The sequence below is a fragment of the Oncorhynchus nerka genome, linkage group LG2 (assembly GCF_034236695.1).
Source record: "Oncorhynchus nerka isolate Pitt River linkage group LG2, Oner_Uvic_2.0, whole genome shotgun sequence".
Classification (NCBI taxonomy): domain Eukaryota; kingdom Metazoa; phylum Chordata; class Actinopteri; order Salmoniformes; family Salmonidae; genus Oncorhynchus; species Oncorhynchus nerka.
The window spans coordinates 101810524-101836342 of NC_088397.1; the positions used below are offsets into that span (position 1 = coordinate 101810524).

General features: G+C 45.0%; 1 protein-coding gene across 1 annotated transcript in view; it reads right to left on the reverse strand.

The window, feature by feature from the left end:
• The window catches only part of cfap92 (cilia and flagella associated protein 92 (putative)), a 69982-nt gene that overhangs the window by 34070 nt on the left and 10093 nt on the right, over nucleotides 1-25819 (reverse strand). The window contains exons 4-8 of the mRNA XM_065022084.1: nucleotides 24470-24531; nucleotides 6762-6896; nucleotides 6076-6166; nucleotides 5785-5945; nucleotides 5524-5676 (exon numbers count right to left, since the gene is read on the reverse strand). Of these exons, the coding sequence (XP_064878156.1) occupies nucleotides 5524-5676; nucleotides 5785-5945; nucleotides 6076-6166; nucleotides 6762-6896; nucleotides 24470-24531 (602 nt within the window). The remainder of the gene's footprint in view (nucleotides 1-5523; nucleotides 5677-5784; nucleotides 5946-6075; nucleotides 6167-6761; nucleotides 6897-24469; nucleotides 24532-25819) is intronic.

Here is a 25819-nt window from a genome sequence, read left to right on the forward strand (position 1 = left end):
AATGAAAAAAAGGACAAGATTGACATACTTTACTTTACAACAAAACTGTTGTTCTTCATCTACGTTTTAGAACTACATTAACTTTGCCATGCCAATAGTAAAACATTTGATGTGTCTTTTCTTTGGTGTTGTGATACTGTGTTTAGCAGTGTAGTTGTAACTGGGGGATTTTGGGAGGGGCTACAGATGTTTCTAATTGACTAGCCTTTGCCCACCAACCGGGTGTTTTGTTTTTCAGGGAAAATTGAGCTTTTAGGTGTTAGCAAGGCGACACTCCATCTTAACTCCTCCTCAACATTTACTGGATTGGTTGAACAGTGCAGAAGAAAAAGTCCAGACAGTTTTTTTTTCTTGTCACGACCAGTATGTAGGGGATTTAGTTTCAGGCAGTTATTTTGAGCCTGCTACGTCAGGTAACTTATTGCCTTGTGAAGTTTGTAATAGGGCTCAAATGTATTTATAAAGCCCTTTTTACATCAGCAGATGTAACAAAGTGCTTATACAGAAACCTAGCCTAAAACCCCAAACACCAAGCAATGCAGATCTAGAAGCACAGTGGCTAGGAAAAACTCCCTTAAAAGGCGGGAACTTAGGAAGAAACCTTCCATCCGGCAGAGGCGTGGGAGTCTGACGATCCGGCTGAGGCGTCGGAGCCCGACGAACTGGCTTTCCCTTCCAACCTATCCCATTTCCCTTCCAACCTATCCCATTTCCCTTCCAACCTATCCCATTTCCCTTCCAACCTATCCTATTTCCCTTCCAACCTATCCCATTTCCCTTCCAACCTATCCTATTTCCCTTCCAACCTATCCTATTTCCCTTCCAACCTATCCTATTTCCCTTCCATTCTAACCCATTTCCCTTCCAACCTATCCTATTTCCCTTCCATTCTAACCCATTTCCCTTTTTTTCCATTGCATTCTATCCAATTTCCCTTCCTTCCATTCCATTTCCATTTCCTTCCATTCTATCCCGTTTCCATTTCCTTCCGTTCTAACTCAGTCCCTTTTCTTCCAATCAATTCCATTTCCCTTTCCTACCATTTTATCCCATTTCCGTGGGAAATGCTGATACGCCACTCTATCACATTTCTTTCCATTCAAATCTTTCCCATTTCATTTTCCGTCCATTCCATTTCCGTTTCCTTTCATTATATCCATTTCCCTTTCCTTCGATTCAATCCCATTTTCCATTCCTTTCATGCCATGCCATTCCATCTGTTTTGATTCCATTCACTCCCATTTCCCTTTCCTTCCATTTGATCCCATTCCCCTTTCCTTCCATTCCATTCCTCTCTATCCCATTTACCTGTCCTTCCATTCTATCCCACTTCCCTTTCCTTCTATTCTATCCCATTTTATTTTCCGTCCATTTCCTTCCATTTCCGCTTCCTTAAAACCTCTTCGGGCTAGGGGGAACTATTTTCACATCCGGATGAAAAGCGTGCCCAAAGTAAACTCCCTGCTACTCAGGCCCAGAAGCTAGGATATTTATATAATGGTAGATTCGGATAGAAAACACTCTAAACTTTCTAAAACTGTTCAAATTATGTCTGTGAGTATAACAGAACTTATTTGGCAGGCGAATAAATGGACATGTACTGGTACTCCCTGTATATAGCCTCCACATTGACTCTGTACCGGTACCCCCTGTATATAGCCTCCACATTGACTCTGTACCGGTACCCCCTGTATATAGCCTCCACATTGACTCTGTACCGGTACCCCCTGTATATAACCTCCACATTGACTCTGTACTGGTACCCCCTGTATATATCCTCCACATTGACTCTGTACCGGTACCCCCTGTATATAACCTCCACATTGACTCTGTACCGGTACCCCCTGTATATAGCCTCCACATTGACTCTGTACTGGTACACCCTGTATATAGCCTCCACATTGACTCTGTACTGGTACCCCCTGTATATAGCCTCCATATTGACTCTGTACCGGTACCCCCTGTATATAGCCACCACATTGACTCTGTACTGGTACCCCCTGTATATAGCCTCCACATTGACTCTGTACTGGTACCCCCTGTATATAGCCTCCACATTGACTCTGTACTGGTACCCCCTGTATATAGCCTCCACATTGACTCTGTACTGGTACCCCCTGTATATAGCCTCCACATTGACTCTGTACTGGTACCCCCTGTATATAGCCTCCACATTGACTCTGTACCGGTACCCCCTGTATATAGCCTCCACATTGACTCTGTACCGGTACCCTTGTATATAGCCTCCACATTGACTCTGTACTGGTACCCCCTGTATATAGCCTCCACATTGACTCTGTACCGGTACCAACCGTATATAGCCTCCACATTGACTCTGTACTGGTACCCCCTGTATATAGCCTCCACATTGACTCTGTACTGGTACACCCTGTATATAGCCTCCACATTGACTCTGTACTGGTACCCCCTGTATATAGCCTCCACATTGACTCTGTACTGGTACCTCCTGTATATAGCCTCCACATTGACTCTGTACCAGTACCCCCTGTATATAGCCTCCACATTGACTCTGTATCGGTACCCCCTGTATATACCCTTTCCCTTTCTTTCCATTCTATCCCATTTACCTTTTTTTCCATTCCATTCATTCCCATTGACCTTTTCTTCCATTCCCATTGACATTTTCTTCCATTCCATTCATTCCCATTTACCTTTTCTTCCATTCCATTCATTCCCATTTACCTTTTCTTCCATTCCATTCATTCCCATTTACCTTTTCTTCCATTCCATTCATCCCCATTTACCTTTTCTTCCATTCCATTCATTCCCATTGACCTTTTCTTCCATTCCATTCATTCCCATTGACCTTTTCTTCCATTCCATTCATTCCCATTGACCTTTTCTTCCATTCCATTCATTCCCATTTACCTTTTCTTTCATTCCATTCATTCCCATTTACCTTTTCTTCCATTCCATTCATTCCCATTTACCTTTTCTTCCATTCCCATTGACCTTTTCTTCCATTCCATTCATTCCCATTGACCTTTTCTTCCATTCCATTCATTCCCATTTACCTTTTCTTTCATTCTATTCAATTTCACTGTCCTTACATTGTGCCCAATTACCATTTCCTTCCATTCCAATCTATCTCATTTCCCTGTTATTCTATCCCATTTCCCTTTCTTTTCATTTCCCCCAATCCCATTTGACACTCCCTCCATTCCTTTCCATTTCCCTTTTCTTCCATTCTATCCATATTCCCTTTCCTTACATTATTTTCAATCTGATTTTCCTATTGTTCCTTTCTGTCAGATTACCCCTTCCCTCCATTCTATCACATTTCCCTTCCCCCCATTCGATCCCATTTCCCTGTCCTTCCTTTTGATACTATCCCATTTCCCTGTCCTTCCTTTTGATACTATCCCATTTCCCTGTCTTTCCTTTTGATACTATCCCATTTCCTTTTGATACTTCCTTTTGATTCTTTTGATACTATCCCATTTCCCTGTCCTTCCTTTTGATACTATCCCATTTCCCTGTCCTTCCTTTTGATACTATCCCATTTCCCTGTCCTTCCTTTTGATACTACCCCATTTCCCTGTCCTTCCTTTTGATACTACCCCATTTCCCTGTCCTTCCTTTTGATACTACCCCATTTCCATGTCCTTCCTTTTGATACTATCCCATTTCCCTGTCCTTCCTTTTGATACTATCCCATTTCCATGTCCTTCCTTTTGATACTATCCCATTTCCATGTCCTTCCTTTTGATACTATCCCATTTCCCTGTCCTCCCTTTTGATACTACCCCATTTCCCTGTCCTTCCTTTTGATACTATCCCATTTCCCTGTCCTTCCTTTTGTTACTATCCCATTTCCCTGTCCTTCCTTTTGATACTACCCCATTTCCCTGTCCTTCCTTTTGATACTACCCCATTTCCCTGTCCTTCCTTTTGATACTATCCCATTTCCATGTCCTTCCTTTTGATACTATCCCATTTCCCTGTCCTTCCTTTTGATAATATCCCATTTCCCTGTGCTTCCTTTTGATTCTATCCCATTTCCCTTTCCCCCCATTTCCCTGTCCTTCCTTTTGATTCTATCCCATTTCCCTTTCCCCCCATTTCCCTGTCCTTCCTTTTGATTCTGTCCCATTTCCCTTTCCCCCCATTTCCCTGTCCTTCCTTTTGATACTATCCCATTTCCCTGTCCTTCCTTTTGATACTATCCCATTTCCCTGTGCTTCCTTTTGATTCTATCCCATTTCCCTTTCCCCCCATTTCCCTGTCCTTCCTTTTGATTCTATCCCATTTCCCTGTCCCCCCATTTCCCTGTCCTTCCTTTTGATAATATCCCATTTCCCTGTGCTTCCTTTTGATTCTATCCCATTTCCCTTTCCCCCCATTTCCCTGTCCTTCCTTTTGATTCTATCCCATTTCCCTTTCCCCCCATTTCCCTGTCCTTCCTTTTGATTCTATCCCATTTCCCCCCCCATTTCCCTTTTCCCTATCCCATTTCCCTTTCCCCCATTTCCTTCCTTCCTTTTGATTCTATCCCATTTCCCTTTCCCCCATTTCCCTGTCCTTCCTTTTGATTCTATCCCATTTCCCTTTCCCCCATTTCCCTGTCCTTCCTTTTGATACTATCCCATTTCCCTGTCCTTCCTTTTGATACTATCCCATTTCCCTGTCCTTCCTTTTGATACTATCCCATTTCCCTTTCCCCCCATTTCCCTGTCCTTCCTTTTGATTCTATCCCATTTCCCTTTCCCCCCATTTCCCTGTCCTTCCTTTTGATACTATCCCATTTCCCTGTCCTTCCTTTTGATAATATCCCATTTCCCTGTTCTTCCTTTTGATTCTATCCCATTTCCCTTTCCCCCCATTTCCCTGTCTTTCCTTTTGATTCTATCCCATTTCCCTTTCCCCCCATTTCCCTGTCCTTCCTTTTGATTCTATCCCATTTCCCTTTCCCCCCATTTCCCTGTCCTTCCTTTTGATACTATCCCATTTCCCTGTCCTTCCTTTTGATACTATCCCATTTCCCTGTCCTTCCTTTTGATTCTATCCCATTTCCCTTTCCCCCCATTTCCCTGTCCTTCCTTTTGATACTATCCCATTTCCCTGTCCTTCCTTTTGATACTATCCCATTTCCCTGTCCTTCCTTTTGATACTATCCCATTTCCCTTTCCCCCCATTTCCCTGTCCTTCCTTTTGATACTATCCAATTTCCATGTCCTTCCTTTTGATACTATCCCATTTCCCTGTCCTTCCTTTTGATTCTATCCCATTTCCCTTTCCCCCCATTTCCCTGTTCTTCCTTTTGATACTATCCCATTTCCCTGTCCTTCCTTTTGATACTATCCCATTTCCCGGTCCTTCCTTTTGATACTACCCCAATTCCCTGTTCTTCCATTCTGTCCAATTTCCCTGTCCTTCCATTCTATTCTTTCCCATTTATTTCCCCCCTTCTTTCCATTCCATTCTATCCCATGTCTCTTTCCATCCCATTCCATTTGATCACTTTATTTGCATTCTATTCCATCCCAGTCTCTCCTATCTCACCTGCCAGAAGGTATATGTAGCTTAGTTCTAGTGATGCCACTCCGTTCCTCCTGATGTGCTCAATGTGAGAAGCAGTCTCCAGGGTCGACTTGATGAGAGCCTTCTTCCTAGGCACCACCAACTTGTCTTTCACTGAACCAGCCTTCATAGGAGCTGAGGTGAGAGAAACACATGACTTTATACTGTATGTGTCAGCTGATATTGACAGGGTTTCTATAGAAATAAACAGGTTCAAACAGCGCCTCCAGACCAGTCACGTACGAATGGTTGTCTTGCTGGTTTCTTTTACGGCTTTGGAAGACTGGTCCAGGGCCGATTTCTTCTGGGCTGGTTTTGATGAAGCGGAATCCTTCTCCTGTTCCACTGGGCCATCAGGATTGGCACTCTTTGAGTCGACTGACTGCAGGTCCTGTTCCCCTGATCTAAAACATCACAGAATAATAGGAAGGTTTGTCAAGCTTGGCATGGAATATTGGTGTGTGTGTGTGTGTGTGTGTGTGTGTGTGTGTGTGTGTGTGTGTGTGTGTGTGTGTGTGTGTGTGTGTGTGTGACCTGGCTCCACATTGTTCTGTTTCTGAGACCAGCGATCCTGTGTTGAGGGCAGCTGAGGAAGAGACCTCTGTGGTGGATGCCTTGGGCTCAACTGTAGGTAATGTTAACATCATGTTACACTGTAGGCTATGGCTCAACTGGTAGGTAATGTTAACATCATGTTACACTGTAGGCTATGGCTCAACTGGTAGGTAATGTTAACATCATGTTACACTGTAGGCTATGGCTCAACTGGTAGGTAATGTTAGCATCATGTTACACTGTAGGCTATGGCTCAACTGGTAGGTAATGTTAACATCATGTTACATGTAGGCTATTCGTCAACTGGTAGGTAATGTTAACATCATGTTACACTGTAGGCTATGGCTCAACTGGTAGGTAATGTTAACATCATGTTACACTGTAGGCTATGGCTCAACTGGTAGGTAATGTTAACATCATGTTACACTGTAGGCTATGGCTCAACTGGTAGGTAATGTTAACATCATGTTACACTGTAGGCTATGGCTCAACTGGTAGGTAATGTTAACATCATGTTACACTGTAGGCTATGGCTCAACTGGTAGGTAATGTTAACATCATGTTACACTGTAGGCTATGGCTCAACTGGTAGGTAATGTTAACATCATGTTACACTGTAGGTATACCCTGTGTTCACGTTATGGATACTGATGAAAGTCCTGTACCTGTAACACAGTTGAGCTCAGAGGACCTCTTGAAGTCCGTGGACAAGGCATCTCCTCTCTTATTGGACGATCTGGTCCTGGGATTCTTCTTCTCAAACATTGTTCTCAACTTGTACACCATGCTCTTTATCCCACCTGAAAGCAAACATCATCTGAAATCGACTATTTGCTCAAATTCAGATTGTTATATTGTCCCAGCGTGCACCTCAGCCATTCTACCAGATTTTTGCTATCCTTCTCCCGAATAGCTGTTGTTTTGATTGTGTCTGAGGTGGAAGCTGTCAAATCCACAAGAGGCTCCCGGTTTTATACCAACCGCAAGCATTGCCATTGGCTGCATGGAGTCACATTAGTAGAAATACCATGCAGCTGTGTTTACAAACACTGGAACATGTGGTGGAATCTAAACCTCGTTTAGACTGACACAAATCCTCATGATTTATTTTAATGATCTTAAATTTGAGTGTCATGTCTTCCATAAAACACACTTTCTCATTGTGAACTTCTAGCGCGATTGGGAATGGTGTGGGCAGCTTCGTGACAATGGGCCAATTTGTTTTGCATGGCCTAGTGCCCCGGATGGGTGGAAATGTTAAGAACCAATGGAATGGTCTAATATGTGCAAACTCCACGCCCACCCAGGACAATAGGCCATGCAAAATGAACCTGCCCAACGAGCACATGAGCAGCCGCTCACTGATTTGACAGCTCCAACTCAGTTACACCAGTGATAAAAGAAGGAGCCAGATCTCTCACAGGATGTAACAATCTGAAGCATCTGTTTATAGAACTTCTGTTGATGAGACAAAGTCCACTGGTGGGAAGTGGGAAGAGAGGGAGCTAGAAGAAACCTGGCTGACAATCTGCTTTAATATTGTAGCATGGTTTGAGATCCATGCTGATTGTTAAAGTCGCTTCTATCCATAGCTGTACTTGATTTAGCCACAACCGTACAAACCATCAAACCATCAGTATAAGGTGCCGCCGACAAACATGGCAGCTCTGCTTCTAGCTCTTAAGCAACTTTGCAGTATTCATTTTTGTGTGTGTTATTTCTTACATTATTAGCCCAGAAAGTTTTTTGGGTTATTACACACAGCCGGAAATAACTTTTGGATATCAGAGCGGCGGTAACTCACCAGAATTACGAACAGGAACACGACTTTCCAGAATTGGATCCTTTGTTTGTATCCCCCAGGACAATTGAACTTATCCCAGAGGCTGCTCCAAAGCGTTGCCAGTGGAGAAGAGATATTCAGAATGGACCTCTAGTCCGAGGCGTGTACACCATCCAAAGCTTTCGAGTATATTACTCGCTAATGTTCAGTCTCTGGACAATGAAGTAGACAAGCTCAGGACAAGGATCTCCTTCCAGAAAGACACCAGGGACTGTAACATATTCTGGTTCATGGAATCATGGCTCTCTCGGAATATACTGTCCCCATCCATACAGCCAGCTGGGTTCTCAGTTCATCGCGCAGACAGGAATAAAGAATTCTCCGTGAAGAAGAAAGGCCCTGCCTGTATGCTTCATTATTAACTACTCATGGTGTGATTTGTGATAAAATACAGAATCTCAAGTCCTTTTGTTTCCTCAACCTAGAATACCTCACAATCAAATGCAGAGAGTATTACCTCCCGAGAGAATTCTCTTCGGTTATAGTCACAGCTGTGTATATTCCCTCTCAAGCCGATACCATGACGGCCCTCAAATAACTACACTGGACTTCATGCAAACTGGAAACCACATATCCTTAGGTCACATTTATTGTAGCTGGCGATTTTAACCTCTAGCGACGAGCAATCCCGTATCCGGGAGCGTAATCATAGCCTCAAGTGCATTACCATAACGCAACTTTTCCTATTCATGAAAATCGTAAATTAAATTAAATAAATATATTCAAACACAAGCTTAGCCTTTTGTCAACAACACTGTCATCTCAGATTTTCAAAATATGCTTTACAGCCAACGCTAGACAAGCATTTGTGTATGTTTATCATGGCATAATGCTATGCTAGCTCTGCTGGTAGCAGGCAACATTTTCACAAAAATAAGAAAAGCAACCAGATTAAAACCGGCGGTTTCAAAAAATGTGGCACTTCCTGATTGGATTTTTATCTGGGTTTCGCCTGTAACATCAGTTCTGTGGCACTCACAGATAATATTTTTGCAGTTTTGGAAACGTCAGAGTGTTTTCTTTCCAAAGCTGTCAATTATATGCATAGTCGAGCATCTTTTCGTGACAAAATATCTTGTTTAAAACGGGAACATTTTTCATCTAAAAATTAAAAGAGCGCCCCCTATATCCAACTAGTTAACTATTTAAATTGAAGGAAAATGCTACCGAAGTTCTATCAACACATTAACTGTAGAGGAAAAACACTAGATCACTGCTACTCGTCTCTTCGAGATGCCTACAATGCCCTCCCTCGCTCTCCATTCGGCAATTCAGATATCGACTCCATTTTGCTCCTCCCTTCCTATAGGCAGAAACTCAAGCAGGAAGTACCCGTGCTAAGGTATATTCAACGCCGGTCTGACCAATCAGAATCCATACTTCAAGATTGTTTTGATCACATGGACTGGGACATGTGCCGGGTAGCTTCTGAGAATAACATTGACGCTTTCACAGACACGGTGACTGAGTTCATCAGGAAGTGTATAGGGGATGTTGTTCCCATGGTGACTATTAAAACCTACCCAAACCAGAAACCGTGGATAGATGGCAGCATTCGTAAAAAACTGAAAGCGCAAACCACCTCATTTAACCATGGTTAGGTGACTGGGAATATGGTCAAATACAAACAGTGTAGTTATTCCCTCCGTAAGGCAGTCAAACAGGCAAAACTTCAGTATAGAGACAAAGGAGAGTCGCAATTCAACCGCTCAGACACGAGACGTATGTGGCAGGGTCTACAGACAATCACGGATTAAAGGGAAAACCAGCCCCGTCGCGGACACCTATGTCTTGATCCCAGACAAGCTAAACACCTTTGCACGCTTTGAAGATAACACAGCGCCACCAACGCAGCCCAATCCTAAAGGACTATGGGATGTGAGTAAGACATTTAAGCGTGTTAACTCTCGCAAGGCTGAAGTGGCATCCCTAGACGCGTCCTCAGAGCATGTGCAGACCAGCTGGCTGGATTGTTTACAGACATATTCAATCCCTCCCTATCCCAGTCCACTGTCCACACTTGTTTCGAGATGTCCACCATTGTTCCTGTACCCAAGAAAGCAAAGGCAACTGAACTAAATGACTATTGCCCCGTAGCACTCAATTCTGTCATCATGAAGTGCTTTGAGAGGCTAGTTAAGGATCATATCAACCACATCTTATCTGCCTCCCTAGACCCACTTCAATTTGCTTACCGACCCAATAGATCCACAGACGATGCAATCGCCATCACAATGCACACTGCCCTATCCCATCTGGACAAGAGGAATACCTATGTCAGAATGCTGTTCATTGACTATAGCTCAGCCTTCAATACCATAGTACCCTCCAAGCTCATCATTAAGCTCTGGGCCCTGGGTCTGAACCCCACCATGTGCCTCTGGGTCCTGGACTTCCTGATGGGTCACCCTCAGTTGGTGCAGGTAGGAAACAACACCTCCACTTCGCTGATCCTCAACACAGAGTCCCCACAAGGGTGCTCAGCCCTCTCCTGTACTTCCTGTTCACCCATGACTGCGTGGCCACGCAAGCCTCCAACTCAATCATCAAGTTTGCAGATGACATAACAGTAGTAAGCATGATTACCAAGAATTACGAGACAACCTACAGGGAGGAGGTGAGGGCGCTGGAAGAGTGGGGCCAGGAAAATAACCTCTCTCTCAAAGTCAACAAAACAAAGGAGCTGATTGTGGACTTCAGTAAACAGCAGAGGGAGCAACCCCCATATCCACATCGACAGGACCGAAGTGGAGAAGGTGAAGAGCTTTAAGTTCCTCGGCGTACACATCACTGATGATCTGAAATGGTCCACCCACACAGACAGTATGGTGAAGAAGAAGGCACAAGAGCCCCTCTTCATCCTCAGGAGGCTGAAGAAATTTGGTTTGGCCCCTAAGACCATCAAACTTTTACAGATGCACAATTGAGAGCATCATATCGGGCTGTTTAACCACCTAGTACGGAAACTGCTCCGCCCGCAATCGCAGGGCTCTACAGAGGGTGGTACAGTTTGCACAACGCATCCCTGAAGTCACACTGCCTGCCCTATGGGACACCTACAGCACCCAATGTCACAGGAAGGCCAAAGAGATCATCAAGAACATCAACCACCCGAGCCACTGCCGGTTCACCCCACTATCATCTAGAAGGCGAAGTCAGTACAGGTGCATCAAAGCTGGGACCGAGAGACTGAAAACAGCTTCTATCTCAAGGCTATCAGACTGTTAAATATCCATCCCTAGATGGCTACCACCCGGCTACTCAACCCTATACCTTAGAGGCTGCTGCCCTATATACATAGACATGGAATCACTGGTTACTCAACCCTGCACCTTAGAGGCTGCTGAACTATATACATAGACATGGAATCACTGGTTACTCAACCCTATACCTTAGAGGCTGCTGCCCTATATACATAGACATGGAATCACTGGTTACTCAACCCTATACCTTAGAGGCTGCTGCCCTATATACATAGACATGGAATCACTGGTTACTCAAGCCTATACCTTAGAGGCTGCTGCCCTGTATACATAGACATGGAATCACTGGTTACTCAACCCTGCACCTTAGAGGCTGCTGCCCTATATACATAGACATGGAATCACTGGTTACTCAATCCTATACCTTAGAGGCTGCTGCCCTATATACATAGACATGGAATCACTGGTTACTCAACCCTGCACCTTAGAGGCTGCTGCCCTATATACATAGACATGGAATCACTGGTTACTCAACCCTATACCTTAGAGGCTGCTGCCCTATATACATAGACATGGAATCACTGGTTACTCAACCCTATACCTTAGAGGCTGCTGCCCTATATACATAGACATGGAATCACTGGTTACTCAACCCTATACCTTAGAGGCTGCTGCCCTATATACATAGACATGGAATCACTGGTTACTCAACCCTGCACCTTAGAGGCTGCTGCCCTATATACATAGACATGGAATCACTGGTTACTAAACCCTATACCTTAGAGGCTGCTGCCCTATATACATAGACATGGAATCACTGGTTACTCAACCCTATACCTTAGAGGCTGCTGCCCTATATACATAGACATGGAATCACTGGTTACTCAACCCTATACCTTAGAGGCTGCTGCCCTATATACATAGACATGGAATCACTGGTTACTCAACCCTATACCTTAGAGGCTGCTGCCCTATATACATAGACATGGAATCACTGGTTACTCAACCCTATACCTTAGAGGCTGCTGCCCTATATACATAGACATGGAATCACTGGTTACTCAACCCTATACCTTAGAGGCTGCTGCCCTATATACATAGACATGGAATCACTGGTTACTCAACCCTGCACCTTAGAGGCTGCTGCCCTGTATACATAGACATGGAATCACTGGTTACTGAACCCTATACCTTAGAGGCTGCTGCCCTATATACATAGACATGGAATCACTGGTTACTCAACCCTGCACCTTAGAGGCTGCTGCCCTATATACATAGACATGGAATCACTGGTTACTGAGGCTGCTGCCCTATATACATAGACATGGAATCACTGGTTACTCAACCCTATACCTTAGAGGCTGCTGCCCTATATACATAGACATGGAATCACTGGTTACTCAACCCTATACCTTAGAGGCTGCTGCCCTCCATCAATATACATAGACAAGAATATGGACATGGAATCACTGGTTACTCAACCCTATACCTTAGAGGCTGCTGCCCTATATACATAGACATGGAATCACTGGTTACTCAACCCTATACCTTAGAGGCTGCTGCCCTATATACATAGTCATGGAATCACTGGTTACTCAACCCTATACCTTAGAGGCTGCTGCCCTATATACATAGACATGGAATCACTGGTTACTCAACCCTGCACCTTAGAGGCTGCTGCCCTATATACATAGACATGGAATCACTGGTTACTCAACCCTATACCTTAGAGGCTGCTGCCCTATATACATAGACATGGAATCACTGGTTACTCAACCCTGCACCTTAGAGGCTGCTGCCCTGTATACATAGACATGGAATCACTGGTTACTGAACCCTATACCTTAGAGGCTGCTGCCCTATATACATAGACATGGAATCACTGGTTACTCAACCCTGCACCTTAGAGGCTGCTGCCCTATATACATAGACATGGAATCACTGGTTACTCAACCCTATACCTTAGAGGCTGCTGCCCTGTATACATATACATGGAATCACTGGTTACTCAACCCTATACCTTAGAGGCTGCTGCCCTATATACATAGACATGGAATCACTGGTTACTCAACCCTATACCTTAGAGGCTGCTGCCCTATATACATAGACATGGAATCACTGGTTACTCAACCCTATACCTTAGAGGCTGCTGCCCTGTATACATAGACATGGAATCACTGGTTACTCAACCCTATACCTTAGAGGCTGCTGCCCTATATACATAGACATGGAATCACTGGTTACTCAACCCTATACCTTAGAGGCTGCTGCCCTATATACATAGTCATGGAATCACTGGTTACTCAACCCTATACCTTAGAGGCTGCTGCCCTATATACATAGACATGGAATCACTGGTTACTCAACCCTGCACCTTAGAGGCTGCTGCCCTATATACATAGACATGGAATCACTGGTTACTCAACCCTATACCTTAGAGGCTGCTGCCCTGTATACATATACATGGAATCACTGGTTACTCAACCCTATACCTTAGAGGCTGCTGCCCTATATACATAGACATGGAATCACTGGTTACTCAACCCTATACCTTAGAGGCTGCTGCCCTATATACATAGACATGGAATCACTGGTTACTCAACCCTATACCTTAGAGGCTGCTGCCCTGTATACATAGACATGGAATCACTGGTTACTCAACCCTATACCTTAGAGGCTGCTGCCCTATATACATAGACATGGAATCACTGGTTACTCAACCCTATACCTTAGAGGCTGCTGCCCTATATACATAGACATGGAATCACTGGTTACTCAACCCTATACCTTAGAGGCTGCTGCCCTATATACATAGACATGGAATCACTGGTTACTCAACCCTATACCTTAGAGGCTGCTGCCCTGTATACATAGACATGGAATCACTGGTTACTCAACCCTATACCTTAGAGGCTGCTGCCCTATATACATAGACATGGAATCACTGGTTACTCAACCCTATACCTTAGAGGCTGCTGCCCTATATACATAGACATGGAATCACTGGTTACTCAACCCTATACCTTAGAGGCTGCTGCCCTGTATACATAGACATGGAATCACTGGTTACTCAACCCTATACCTTAGAGGCTGCTGCCCTATATACATAGACATGGAATCACTGGTTACTCAACCCTATACCTTAGAGGCTGCTGCCCTATATACATAGACATGGAATCACTGGTTACTCAACCCTATACCTTAGAGGCTGCTGCCCTATATACATAGACATGGAATCACTGGTTACTCAACCCTGCACCTTAGAGGCTGCTGCCCTATATACATAGACATGGAATCACTGGTTACTCAACCCTATACCTTAGAGGCTGCTGCCCTATATACATAGACATGGAATCACTGGTTACTCAACCCTATACCTTAGAGGCTGCTGCCCTATATACATAGACATGGAATCACTGGTTACTCAACCCTATACCTTAGAGGCTGCTGCCCTATATACATAGACATGGAATCACTGGCTACTAAACCCTATACCTTAGAGGCTGCTGCCCTATATACATAGACATGGAATCACTGGTTACTCAACCCTATACCTTAGAGTCTGCTTCCCTATATACATAGACATGGAATCACTGGCCACTTTAATAATGGGACACTAGTCTTTTTAATAATGTTTACATACTGCTTTACTAATCTCATATGTACAGTTGAAGTCGGAAGTTTACATACACTTAGGTTGGAGTCATTAAAACTCATTTTTCAATCACTCCACAAATTTCTGTTTAACAAACTGTAGTTTTGGCAAGTCGGTTAGGACATTACTTTGTGCATGACACAAGTAATTTTTCCAACAATTGTTACAGACAGATTATTTTACTTAGAATTCACTATAATCCCAATTCCAGTGGGTCACTAAATTGACTGTGCCTTTAAACAGCTTGGAAAATTCCAGGAAATTATGTAATGGCTTTAGAAGGCTAGTTGACATCATTTGAGTCAATTGGAGGTGTACCTGTGGATGTATTTCAAGGCCTACCTTCAAACTCAGTGCCTCCTTGCTTGAAATCATGAGAAAATCAAAAGAAATCAGCCAAGACCTCAGAAAAAAAAAATGTAGACCTCTACAAGTCTGGTTCATCCTTGGGAGCAGTTTCCAAATGCCTGAAGTGCCTGTACCACATTCATCTGTACAAACAATAGTACGCAAGTATAAACACCATGGGACCACGCAGCCGTCATACCGCTCAGGAAGGAGACGCGTTCTGTCTCCTAGAGATGAATGTACTTTGGTGCGAAAAGTGCAAATAAATCCCAGAACAGCAGCAAAAGACCTTGTGAAGATACTGGAGGAAATGGGTACAAAAGTATCTATATCCACAGTAAAACGAGTCCTATATCGACATAACCTGAAAGGCCACTCAGCAAGGAAGAAGCCACTGCTCCAAAACCGCCATGAAAAAGCCAGACTACGGTTTGCAACTGCACATGGGGACAAAGATCCTACTTTTTGGAGAGATGTCCTCTGGTCTACTGAAACAAAATAGAACAGTTTGGACATAATGACCATTGTTATGTTTGGAGGAAAAAGGGGAAGGATTGCAAGCCAAAGAACACTATTCCAACCATGAAGCATGGGGGTGGCAGCATCATGTTGTGGGGGTGCTTTGCTGCAGGAGAGACTGGTGCACTTCACAAAATAGATGGCTTCACGAGGTAAGAAAATTACGTGGATATATTGAAGCAACATCTCAAGACATCAGTCAGGAAGGTAAAGCTTGGTCGCAAATGGGTCTTCCAAATGGACAATGACCCCAAGCATACTTCCAAAGTTGTGTCAAAATGACTTAAGGACAACAAAGTCAAGGTATTGGAGTGGCCATCACAAAGCCCTGACCTCAATCCTATAGACAATTTGTGGGCAGAACTGAATAAGTGTGTGTGAGCAAGGAGGCCTACAAACCTGACTCAGTTACACCAGCTCTGTACTGTTAGATACTAGTTCACTGTATGAGCTAGGAACACAAGCATTTTGCCGCACCCGCAATAACATCTGCTAAATATGTGTATGTGTGCAATCAAATTTGATTCGATTTATCACCACACCAGTAACTGACTGAATCTAGGGCCTAAACATTTGTTTAAAGAATCGCCACAGTGAGAATGTCTGTTTACATTTCAATAAAACTTCTATTAGGATTCTAAGACACCTGCATGTTTTAAGGCTGTGCTAGATAGCTACGCACATCGCTATGAAGAAATGTAGCTGTGTAGCTATCATCAAAAGAAAATGCCTGCAGTAGACAGTGTTTCTCACTACAACCAACAGACCTTTCACTTATCTTCCTCAATACCAGCAGACCTGATTAAACTGGTCAACCAATCATCAAGCCCTTGATTAGTTGAAACAGGTGTGCTAGTTCTGGACCTAATAAGTGGAATTGTCTGGGGTGCTACAGGAGATGAGTGTGAAACACTGCATTAGGAGCCCAGGCAGGGACAGTTTTCCAGTGCTTAGCTATGATAAGTTTCTGACCTTATGGTCATTGTAAGTATGCTTCCCTGTAAGGCTTTGATCAGGACACCGCGGAGCCGGTGTGAGATATGGGTCTGAAAACATACCTCAATTCAGTGATGGGAGATGGCGTTGTACTCCTAATTCACCCAAAATCCAAAATGCTAAACCGAGAAGATTGAAATACTGCTGTTTTTTAAGTAAACCTGTCCTCATGATAGATAGCTGAGGCACAGCAGCCATTATGGAATGGAATTGAACATCAACTGCCAAAATGTCTGCTGTCTGCTGTTGCTTCTACTAGTTCACACGAGGACGAAAAGGGCAGTTTTATGAAAAACTTAAGGTATTTCAGTCTTCTTTATGTAATATTTTGAATAATGGGTCAATTAGGAGTACAAGGCAATCTCCAATTCCTGAATTGAGGTAGATTTTGAGACCAATATCACACTCCTGCTCCGCAGTGTCCTGGTTAAAGCAACCCGCCAATACAAACTTACAGGGAAGCGGAGAGTGACTGGAAATTAGGAATCTTATTATGTCTATGCTTAGCTAAGCCCAGTGCCCTTCCCCAGCCCAGATCTCAGGTCACAGAGGGAGATTGTATTGTCTATGCTTAGCTAAGCCCAGTGCCCTTCCCCAGCCCAGATCTCAGGTCACAGAGGGAGATTGTATTGTCTATGCTTAGCTAAGCCCAGTGCCCTTCCCCAGCCCAGATCTCAGGTCACAGAGGGAGATTGTATTGTCTATGCTTAGATAAGCCCAGTGCCCTGCCCCAGCCCAGATCTTAGGTCACAGATGGAGATTGTATTATGTCTAGGCTTAGCTAAGCCCAGTACCCTGTCCCAGCCCAGATCTCAGGTCACAGAGGGAGATTGTATTATGTCTAGGCTTAGCTAAGCCCAGTGCCCTGCCCCAGCCCAGATCTCAGGTCACAGAGGGAGATTGTATTATGTCTATGCTTAGCTAAGCCCAGTGCCCTGCCCCAGCCCAGATCTCAGGTCACAGATGGAGATTGTATTATGATTGTATTATGTCTATGCTTAGCTAAGCCCAGTGCCCTTCCCCAGCCCAGATCTCAGGTCACAGAGGGAGATTGTATTGTCTATGCTTAGCTAAGCCCAGTGCCCTTCCCCAGCCCAGATCTCAGGTCACAGAGGGAGATTGTATTGTCTATGCTTAGCTAAGCCCAGTGCCCTTCCCCAGCCCAGATCTCAGGTCACAGAGGGAGATTGTATTGTCTATGCTTAGCTAAGCCCAGTGCCCTGCCACAGCCCAGATCTCAGGTCACAGAGGGAGATTGTATTATGTCTATGCTTAGCTAAGCCCAGTGCCCTGCCCCAGCTCAGATCTCAGGTCACAGATGGAGATTATATTGTGATTGTATTATGTCTATGCTTAGCTAAGCCCAGTGCCCTTCCCCAGCCCAGATCTCAGGTCACAGATGGAGATTGTATTATGTCTATGCTTAGCTAAGTCCAGTGCCCTGCCCCAGCCCAGATCTCAGGTCACAGATGGAGATTGTATTATGATTGTATTATGTCTATGCTTAGCTAAGCCCAGTGCCCTGCCCCAGCCCAGATCTCAGGTCACAGATGGAGAATGTATTATGTCTATCTCAGGTCACAGATGGAGATTGTATTATGATTGTATTATGTCTATGCTTAGCTAAGCCCAGTGCCCTGCCCGAGCCCAGATCTCAGGTCACAGAGGGAGATTGTATTGTGTCTATGCTTAGCTAAACCCAGTGCCCTGCCACAGCCCAGATCTCAGGTCACAGATGGAGAATGTATTATGTCTATCTCAGGTCACAGATGGAGATTATATTGTGATTGTACTCTGTCTATGCTTAGCTAAGCCCAGTGCCCTGCCCCAGCCCAGATCTCAGGTAACAGATGGAGATTATATTGTGATTGTATTATGTCTATGCTTAGCTAAGCCCAGTGTCCTGCCCCAGCCCAGATCTCAGGTCACAGATGGAGATTGTATTATGTCTAGGCTTAGCTAAGCCCAGTGCCCTTCCCCAGCCCAGATCTAAGGTCACAGATGGAGATTGTATTATGTCTATGCTTAGCTAAGCCCAGTGTCCTGCCCCAGCCCAGATCTCAGGTCACAGATGGAGATTGTATTATGTCTATGCTTAGCTAAGCCCAGTGCCCTGCCCCAGCCCAGATCTCATGTCACAGAGGGAGATTGTATTATGTCTATGCTTAGCTAAACCCAGTGCCCTGCCCCAGCCCAGATCTCAGGTCACAGAGGGAGATTGTATTATGTCTATGCTTAGCTAAGCCCAGTGCCCTGCCCCAGCCCAGATCTCAGGTCACAGATGGAGATTATATTGTGATTGTATTATGTCTATGCTTAGCTAAACCCAGTGCCCTGCCCGAGCCCAGATCTCAGGTCACAGATGGAGATTGTACTCTGTCCATGCTTAGCTAAACCCAGTGTCCTGCCCCAGCCCAGATCTCAGGTCACAGATGGAGATTGTATTATGTCTATGCTTAGCTAATCCCAGTGCCCTGCCCCAGCCCAGATCTAAGGTCACAGATGGAGATTATATTGTGATTGTACTCTGTCTATGCTTAGCTAAGCCCAGTGTCCTGCCCCAGCCCAGATCTCAGGTCACAGAGGGAGATTGTATTATGTCTATGCTTAGCTAAGCCCAGTGTCCTGCCCCAGCCCAGATCTCAGGTCACAGAGGGAGATTGTATTGTCTAGATTGCCCTTCCCCAGCCCAGATCTCAGGTCACAGAGGGAGATTGTATTGTCTATGCTTAGCTAAGCCCAGTGCCCTTCCCCAGCCCAGATCTCAGGTCACAGAGGGAGATTGTATTGTCTATGCTTAGCTAAGCCCAGTGCCCTGCCACAGCCCAGATCTCAGGTCACAGAGGGAGATTGTATTATGTCTATGCTTAGCTAAGCCCAGTGCCCTGCCCCAGCTCAGATCTCAGGTCACAGATGGATATTATATTGTGATTGTATTATGTCTATGCTTAGCTAAGCCCAGTGCCCTGCCCCAGCCCAGATCTCAGGTCACAGATGGAGAATGTATTATGTCTATCTCAGGTCACAGATGGAGATTGTATTATGATTGTATTATGTCTATGCTTAGCTAAGCCCAGTGCCCTGCCCGAGCCCAGATCTCAGGTCACAGAGGGAGATTGTATTGTATCTATGCTTAGCTAAGCCCAGTGCCCTGCCACAGCCCAGATCTCAGGTCACAGATGGAGAATGTATTATGTCTATCTCAGGTAACAGATGGAGATTATATTGTGATTGTACTCTGTCTATGCTTATCTAAGCCCAGTGCCCTGCCCCAGCCCAGATCTCAGGTAACAGATGGAGATTATATTGTGATTGTATTATGTCTATGCTTAGCTAAGCCCAGTGTCCTGCCCCAGCCCAGATCTCAGGTCACAGATGGAGATTGTATTATGTCTAGGCTTAGCTAAGCCCAGTGCCCTTCCCCAGCCCAGATCTAAGGTCACAGATGGAGATTGTATTATGTCTATGCTTAGCTAAGCCCAGTGTCCTGCCCCAGCCCAGATCTCAGGTCACAGATGGAGATTGTATTATGTCTATGCTTAGCTAAGCCCAGTGCCCTGCCCCAGCCCAGATCTCAGGTCACAGAGGGAGATTGTATTATGTCTATGCTTAGCTAAACCCAGTGCCCTGCCCCAGCCCAGATCTCAGGTCACAGATGGAGATTATATTGTGATTGTATTATGTCTATGCTTAGCTAAACCCAGTGCCCTGCCCGAGCCCAGATCTCAGGTCACAGATGGAGATTGTACTCTGTCCATGCTTAGCTAAGCCCAGTGTCCTGCCCCAGCCCAGATCTAAGGTCACAGATGGAGATTATATTGTGATTGTACTCTGTCTATGCTTAGCTAAGCCCAGTGTCCTGCCCCAGCCCAGATCTCAGGTCACAGAGGGAGATTGTATTATGTCTATGCTTAGCTAAGCCCAGTGTCCTGCCCCAGCCCAGATCTCAGGTCACAGAGGGAGATTGTATTATGTCTATGCTTAGCTAAGCCCAGTGCCCTGCCCCAGCCCAGATCTCAGGTCACAGAGGGAGATTGTATTATGTCTATGCTTAGCTAAGCCCAGTGCCCTGCCCCAGGCCAGATCTCAGGTCACAGATGAAGATTGTATTGTCTATGCTTAGATAAGCCCAGTGCCCTGCCCCAGCCCAGATCTCAGGTCACAGATGGAGATTATATTGTGATTGTACTCTGTCTATGCTTAGCTAAGCCCAGTGCCCTGCCCCAGCCCAGATCTCAGGTCACAGAGGGAGATTGTATTATGTCTATGCTTAGCTAAGCCCAGTGTCCCGCCCCAGCCCAGATCTCAGGTCACAGATGGAGATTGTATTATGTCTAGGCTTAGCTAAGCCCAGTGCCATTCCCCAGCCCAGATATAAGGTCACAGATGGAGATTGTATTATGTCTATGCTTAGCTAAGCCCAGTGTCCTGCCCCAGCCCAGATCTCAGGTCACAGATGGAGATTGTATTATGTCTATGCTTAGCTAAGCCCAGTGTCCTGCCCCAGCCCAGATCTCAGGTCACAGAGGGAGATTGTATTATGTCTATGCTTAGCTAAACCCAGTGCCCTGCCCCAGCCCAGATCTCAGGTCACAGAGGGAGATTGTATTATGTCTATGCTTAGCTAAGTCCAGTGCCCTGCCCCAGCCCAGATCTCAGGTCACAGATGGAGATTGTATTATGATTGTATTATGTCTATGCTAGCTAAGCCCAGTGCCCTGCCCCAGCCCAGATCTCAGGTCGAGATTGTATTATGTCTATGCTTAGCTAAGCCCAGTGCCCTGCCCCAGCCCAGATCTCAGGTCACAGATGGAGAATGTATTATGTCTATCTCAGGTCACAGATGGAGATTGTATTATGATTGTATTATGTCTATGCTTAGCTAAGCCCAGTGCCCTGCCCGAGCCCAGATCTCAGGTCACAGAGGGAGATTGTATTGTGTCTATGCTTAGCTAAGCCCAGTGCCCTGCCACAGCCCAGATCTCAGGTCACAGATGGAGAATGTATTATGTCTATCTCAGGTCACAGATGGAGATTATATTGTGATTGTACTCTGTCTATGCTTAGCTAAGCCCAGTGCCCTGCCCCAGCCCAGATCTCAGGTAACAGATGGAGATTGTATTATGTCTATGCTTAGCTAAGCCCAGTGTCCTGCCCCAGCCCAGATCTCAGGTCACAGAGGGAGATTGTATTATGTCTATGCTTAGCTAAACCCAGTGCCCTGCCCCAGCCCAGATCTCAGGTCACAGATGGAGATTGTATTATGTCTATGCTTAGCTAATCCCAGTGCCCTGCCCCAGCTCAGATCTCAGGTCACAGATGGAGATTATATTGTGATTGTACTCTGTCTATGCTTAGCTAAGCCCAGTGTCCTGCCCCAGCCCAGATCTCAGGTCACAGATGGAGAATGTATTATGTCTATCTCAGGTCACAGATGGAGATTGTATTATGATTGTATTATGTCTATGCTTAGCTAAGCCCAGTGCCCTGCCCGAGCCCAGATCTCAGGTCACAGAGGGAGATTGTATTGTGTCTATGCTTAGCTAAGCCCAGTGCCCTGCCACAGCCCAGATCTCAGGTCACAGAGGGAGATTGTATTATGTCTATCTCAGGTCACAGATGGAGATTGTATTATGATTGTATTGTGTCTATGCTTAGCTAAGCCCAGTGCCCTGCCACAGCCCAGATCTCAGGTCACAGATGGAGAATGTATTATGTCTATCTCAGGTCACAGATGGAGATTATATTGTGATTGTACTCTGTCTATGCTTAGCTAAGCCCAGTGCCCTGCCCCAGCCCAGATCTCAGGTCACAGAGGGAGAGATTGTATTATGTCTATCTCAGGTCACAGAGGGAGATTAGCTAAAAACCCAGTGCCCTGCCCCAGCCCAGATCTCAGGTCACAGATGGAGATTGTATTATGTCTATGCTTAGCTAATCCCAGTGCCCTGCCCCAGCCCAGATCTAAGGTCACAGATGGAGATTATATTGTGATTGTACTCTGTCTATGCTTAGCTAAGCCCAGTGTCCTGCCCCAGCCCAGATCTCAGGTCACAGAGGGAGATTGTATTATGTCTATGCTTAGCTAAGCCCAGTGTCCTGCCCCAGCCCAGATCTCAGGTCACAGAGGGAGATTGTATTATGTCTATGCTTAGCTAAGCCCAGTGCCCTGCCCCAGCCCAGATCTCAGGTCACAGAGGGAGATTGTATTATGTCTATGCTTAGCTAAGCCCAGTGCCCTGCCCCAGGCCAGATCTCAGGTCACAGATGAAGATTGTATTGTCTATGCTTAGATAAGCCCAGTGCCCTGCCCCAGCCCAGATCTCAGGTCACAGATGGAGATTATATTGTGATTGTACTCTGTCTATGCTTAGCTAAGCCCAGTGCCCTGCCCCAGCCCAGATCTCAGGTCACAGAGGGAGATTGTATTATGTCTATGCTTAGCTAAGCCCAGTGTCCTGCCCCAGCCCAGATCTCAGGTCACAGATGGAGATTGTATTATGTCTAGGCTTAGCTAAGCCCAGTGCCATTCCCCAGCCCAGATATAAGGTCACAGATGGAGATTGTATTATGTCTATGCTTAGCTAAGCCCAGTGTCCTGCCCCAGCCCAGATCTCAGGTCACAGATGGAGATTATATTATGTCTATGCTTAGCTAAGCCCAGTGTCCTGCCCCAGCCCAGATCTCAGGTCACAGAGGGAGATTGTATTATGTCTATGCTTAGCTAAACCCAGTGCCCTGCCCCAGCCCAGATCTCAGGTCACAGAGGGAGATTGTATTATGTCTATGCTTAGCTAAGTCCAGTGCCCTGCCCCAGCCCAGATCTCAGGTCACAGATGGAGATTGTATTATGATTGTATTATGTCTATGCTTAGCTAAGCCCAGTGCCCTGCCCCAGCCCAGATCTCAGGTCGAGATTGTATTATGTCTATGCTTAGCTAAGCCCAGTGCCCTGCCCCAGCCCAGATCTCAGGTCACAGATGGAGAATGTATTATGTCTATCTCAGGTCACAGATGGAGATTGTATTATGATTGTATTATGTCTATGCTTAGCTAAGCCCAGTGCCCTGCCCGAGCCCAGATCTCAGGTCACAGAGGGAGATTGTATTGTGTCTATGCTTAGCTAAGCCCAGTGCCCTGCCACAGCCCAGATCTCAGGTCACAGATGGAGAATGTATTATGTCTATCTCAGGTCACAGATGGAGATTATATTGTGATTGTACTCTGTCTATGCTTAGCTAAGCCCAGTGCCCTGCCCCAGCCCAGATCTCAGGTAACAGATGGAGATTGTATTATGTCTATGCTTAGCTAAGCCCAGTGTCCTGCCCCAGCCCAGATCTCAGGTCACAGAGGGAGATTGTATTATGTCTATGCTTAGCTAAACCCAGTGCCCTGCCCCAGCCCAGATCTCAGGTCACAGAGGGAGATTGTATTATGTCTATGCTTAGCTAAGCCCAGTGCCCTGCCCCAGCTCAGATCTCAGGTCACAGATGGAGATTATATTGTGATTGTACTCTGTCTATGCTTAGCTAAGCCCAGTGTCCTGCCCCAGCCCAGATCTCAGGTCACAGATGGAGATTGTACTCGGTCTATGCTTAGCTAAGCCCAGTGTCCTGCCCCAGCCCAGATCTCAGGTCACAGAGGGAGATTCTATTATGTCTATGCTTAGCTAAGCCCAGTGCCCTGCCCCAGCCCAGATCTCAGGTCACAGATGGAGATTATATTATGATTGTATTATGTCTATGGTTAGCTAAATAATTCCCAGTGATGTTATTAGAAGTTAAAACGGGTTCAAACCGCAGCTCTTACCTAGATCATTGTCTTCCCCTGGTTTGGCCTGTGGCAGCCGGAAGGTTTTGGGTCGGTCATATCTGGATCAATAAATAAGCAAGCAAGACACTTTGAGCCACACTTACATTGAACAACAGGTTTACATACTTATTCATTGTTGGGGCTCAGTTCAATCCGTATCGCTGAGGTTCAGCATTATATCACTATTGATATCGAAAGTTAATATCAGATTGAGCCGAGATATGCAGCATTTACCACTGAACCAGGAACGTTGATTTAACATTTCTAACGCGCTGTAATGCAGTTCTTCAGTACTCTAGATTGAATTGAACCTTTAGTCCACAATCTGTGGTACAATACTTGGCTTTAGTCTATAATCTGTGTTACAATACCTGGCCTTAATCTATAATCTGTGGTACAATACCTGGCCTTAGTCTGTAATCTGTGTTACAATACCTGGCCTTAATCTATAATATGTGGTACAATACCTGGCCTTAGTCTATAATCTGTGGTACAATACCTGGCTTTAGTCTATAATCTGTGGTACAATACCTGGCCTTAGTCTATAATTTGTGGTACAATACCTGGTTTTAGTCTATAGTCTGTGGTAAAATACCTGGCTTTAGTCCATAGTCTGAGGTACAATACCTGGCTTTAGTCTATAATCTGATGGCCTTAGTCTATAATCTGTGGTACAATACCTGGCTTTAGTCCATAATCTGTGGTACAATACCTGGTTTTAGCCTATAATCTGTGGTACAATACCTGGCTTTAGTCCATAGTCTGTGGTACAATACCTGGCCTTAGTCTGTAATCTGTGTTACAATACCTGGTTTTAGTCTATAATCTGTGGTACAATACATGGCTTTAGTCTATAATCTGTGGTACAATACCTGGCCTTAGTCTAGAATCTGTGGTACAATACCTGGTTTTAGTCTATAATCTGTGGTACAATACATGGCTTTAGTCTATAATCTGTGGTACAATACCTGGCCTTAGTCTGTAATCTGTGGTACAATACCTGGTTTTAGTCTATAATCTGTGGTACAATACATAGCTTTAGTCTATAATCTGTGGTACAATACCTGGCCTTAGTCTGTAATCTGTGGTACAATACCTGGTTTTAGTCTATAATCTGTGGTACAATACATGGCTTTAGTCTATAATCTGTGGTACAATACCTGGCCTTAGTCTGTAATCTGTGTTACAATACCTGGTTTTAGTCTAGAATCTGTGGTACAATACCTGGTTTTAGTCTATAATCTGTGGTACAATACATGGCTTTAGTCTATAATCTGTGGTACAATACCTGGCCTTAGTCTATAATCTGTGTGAGTGGTACAATACCTGGCTTTAGTCTGTAATCTG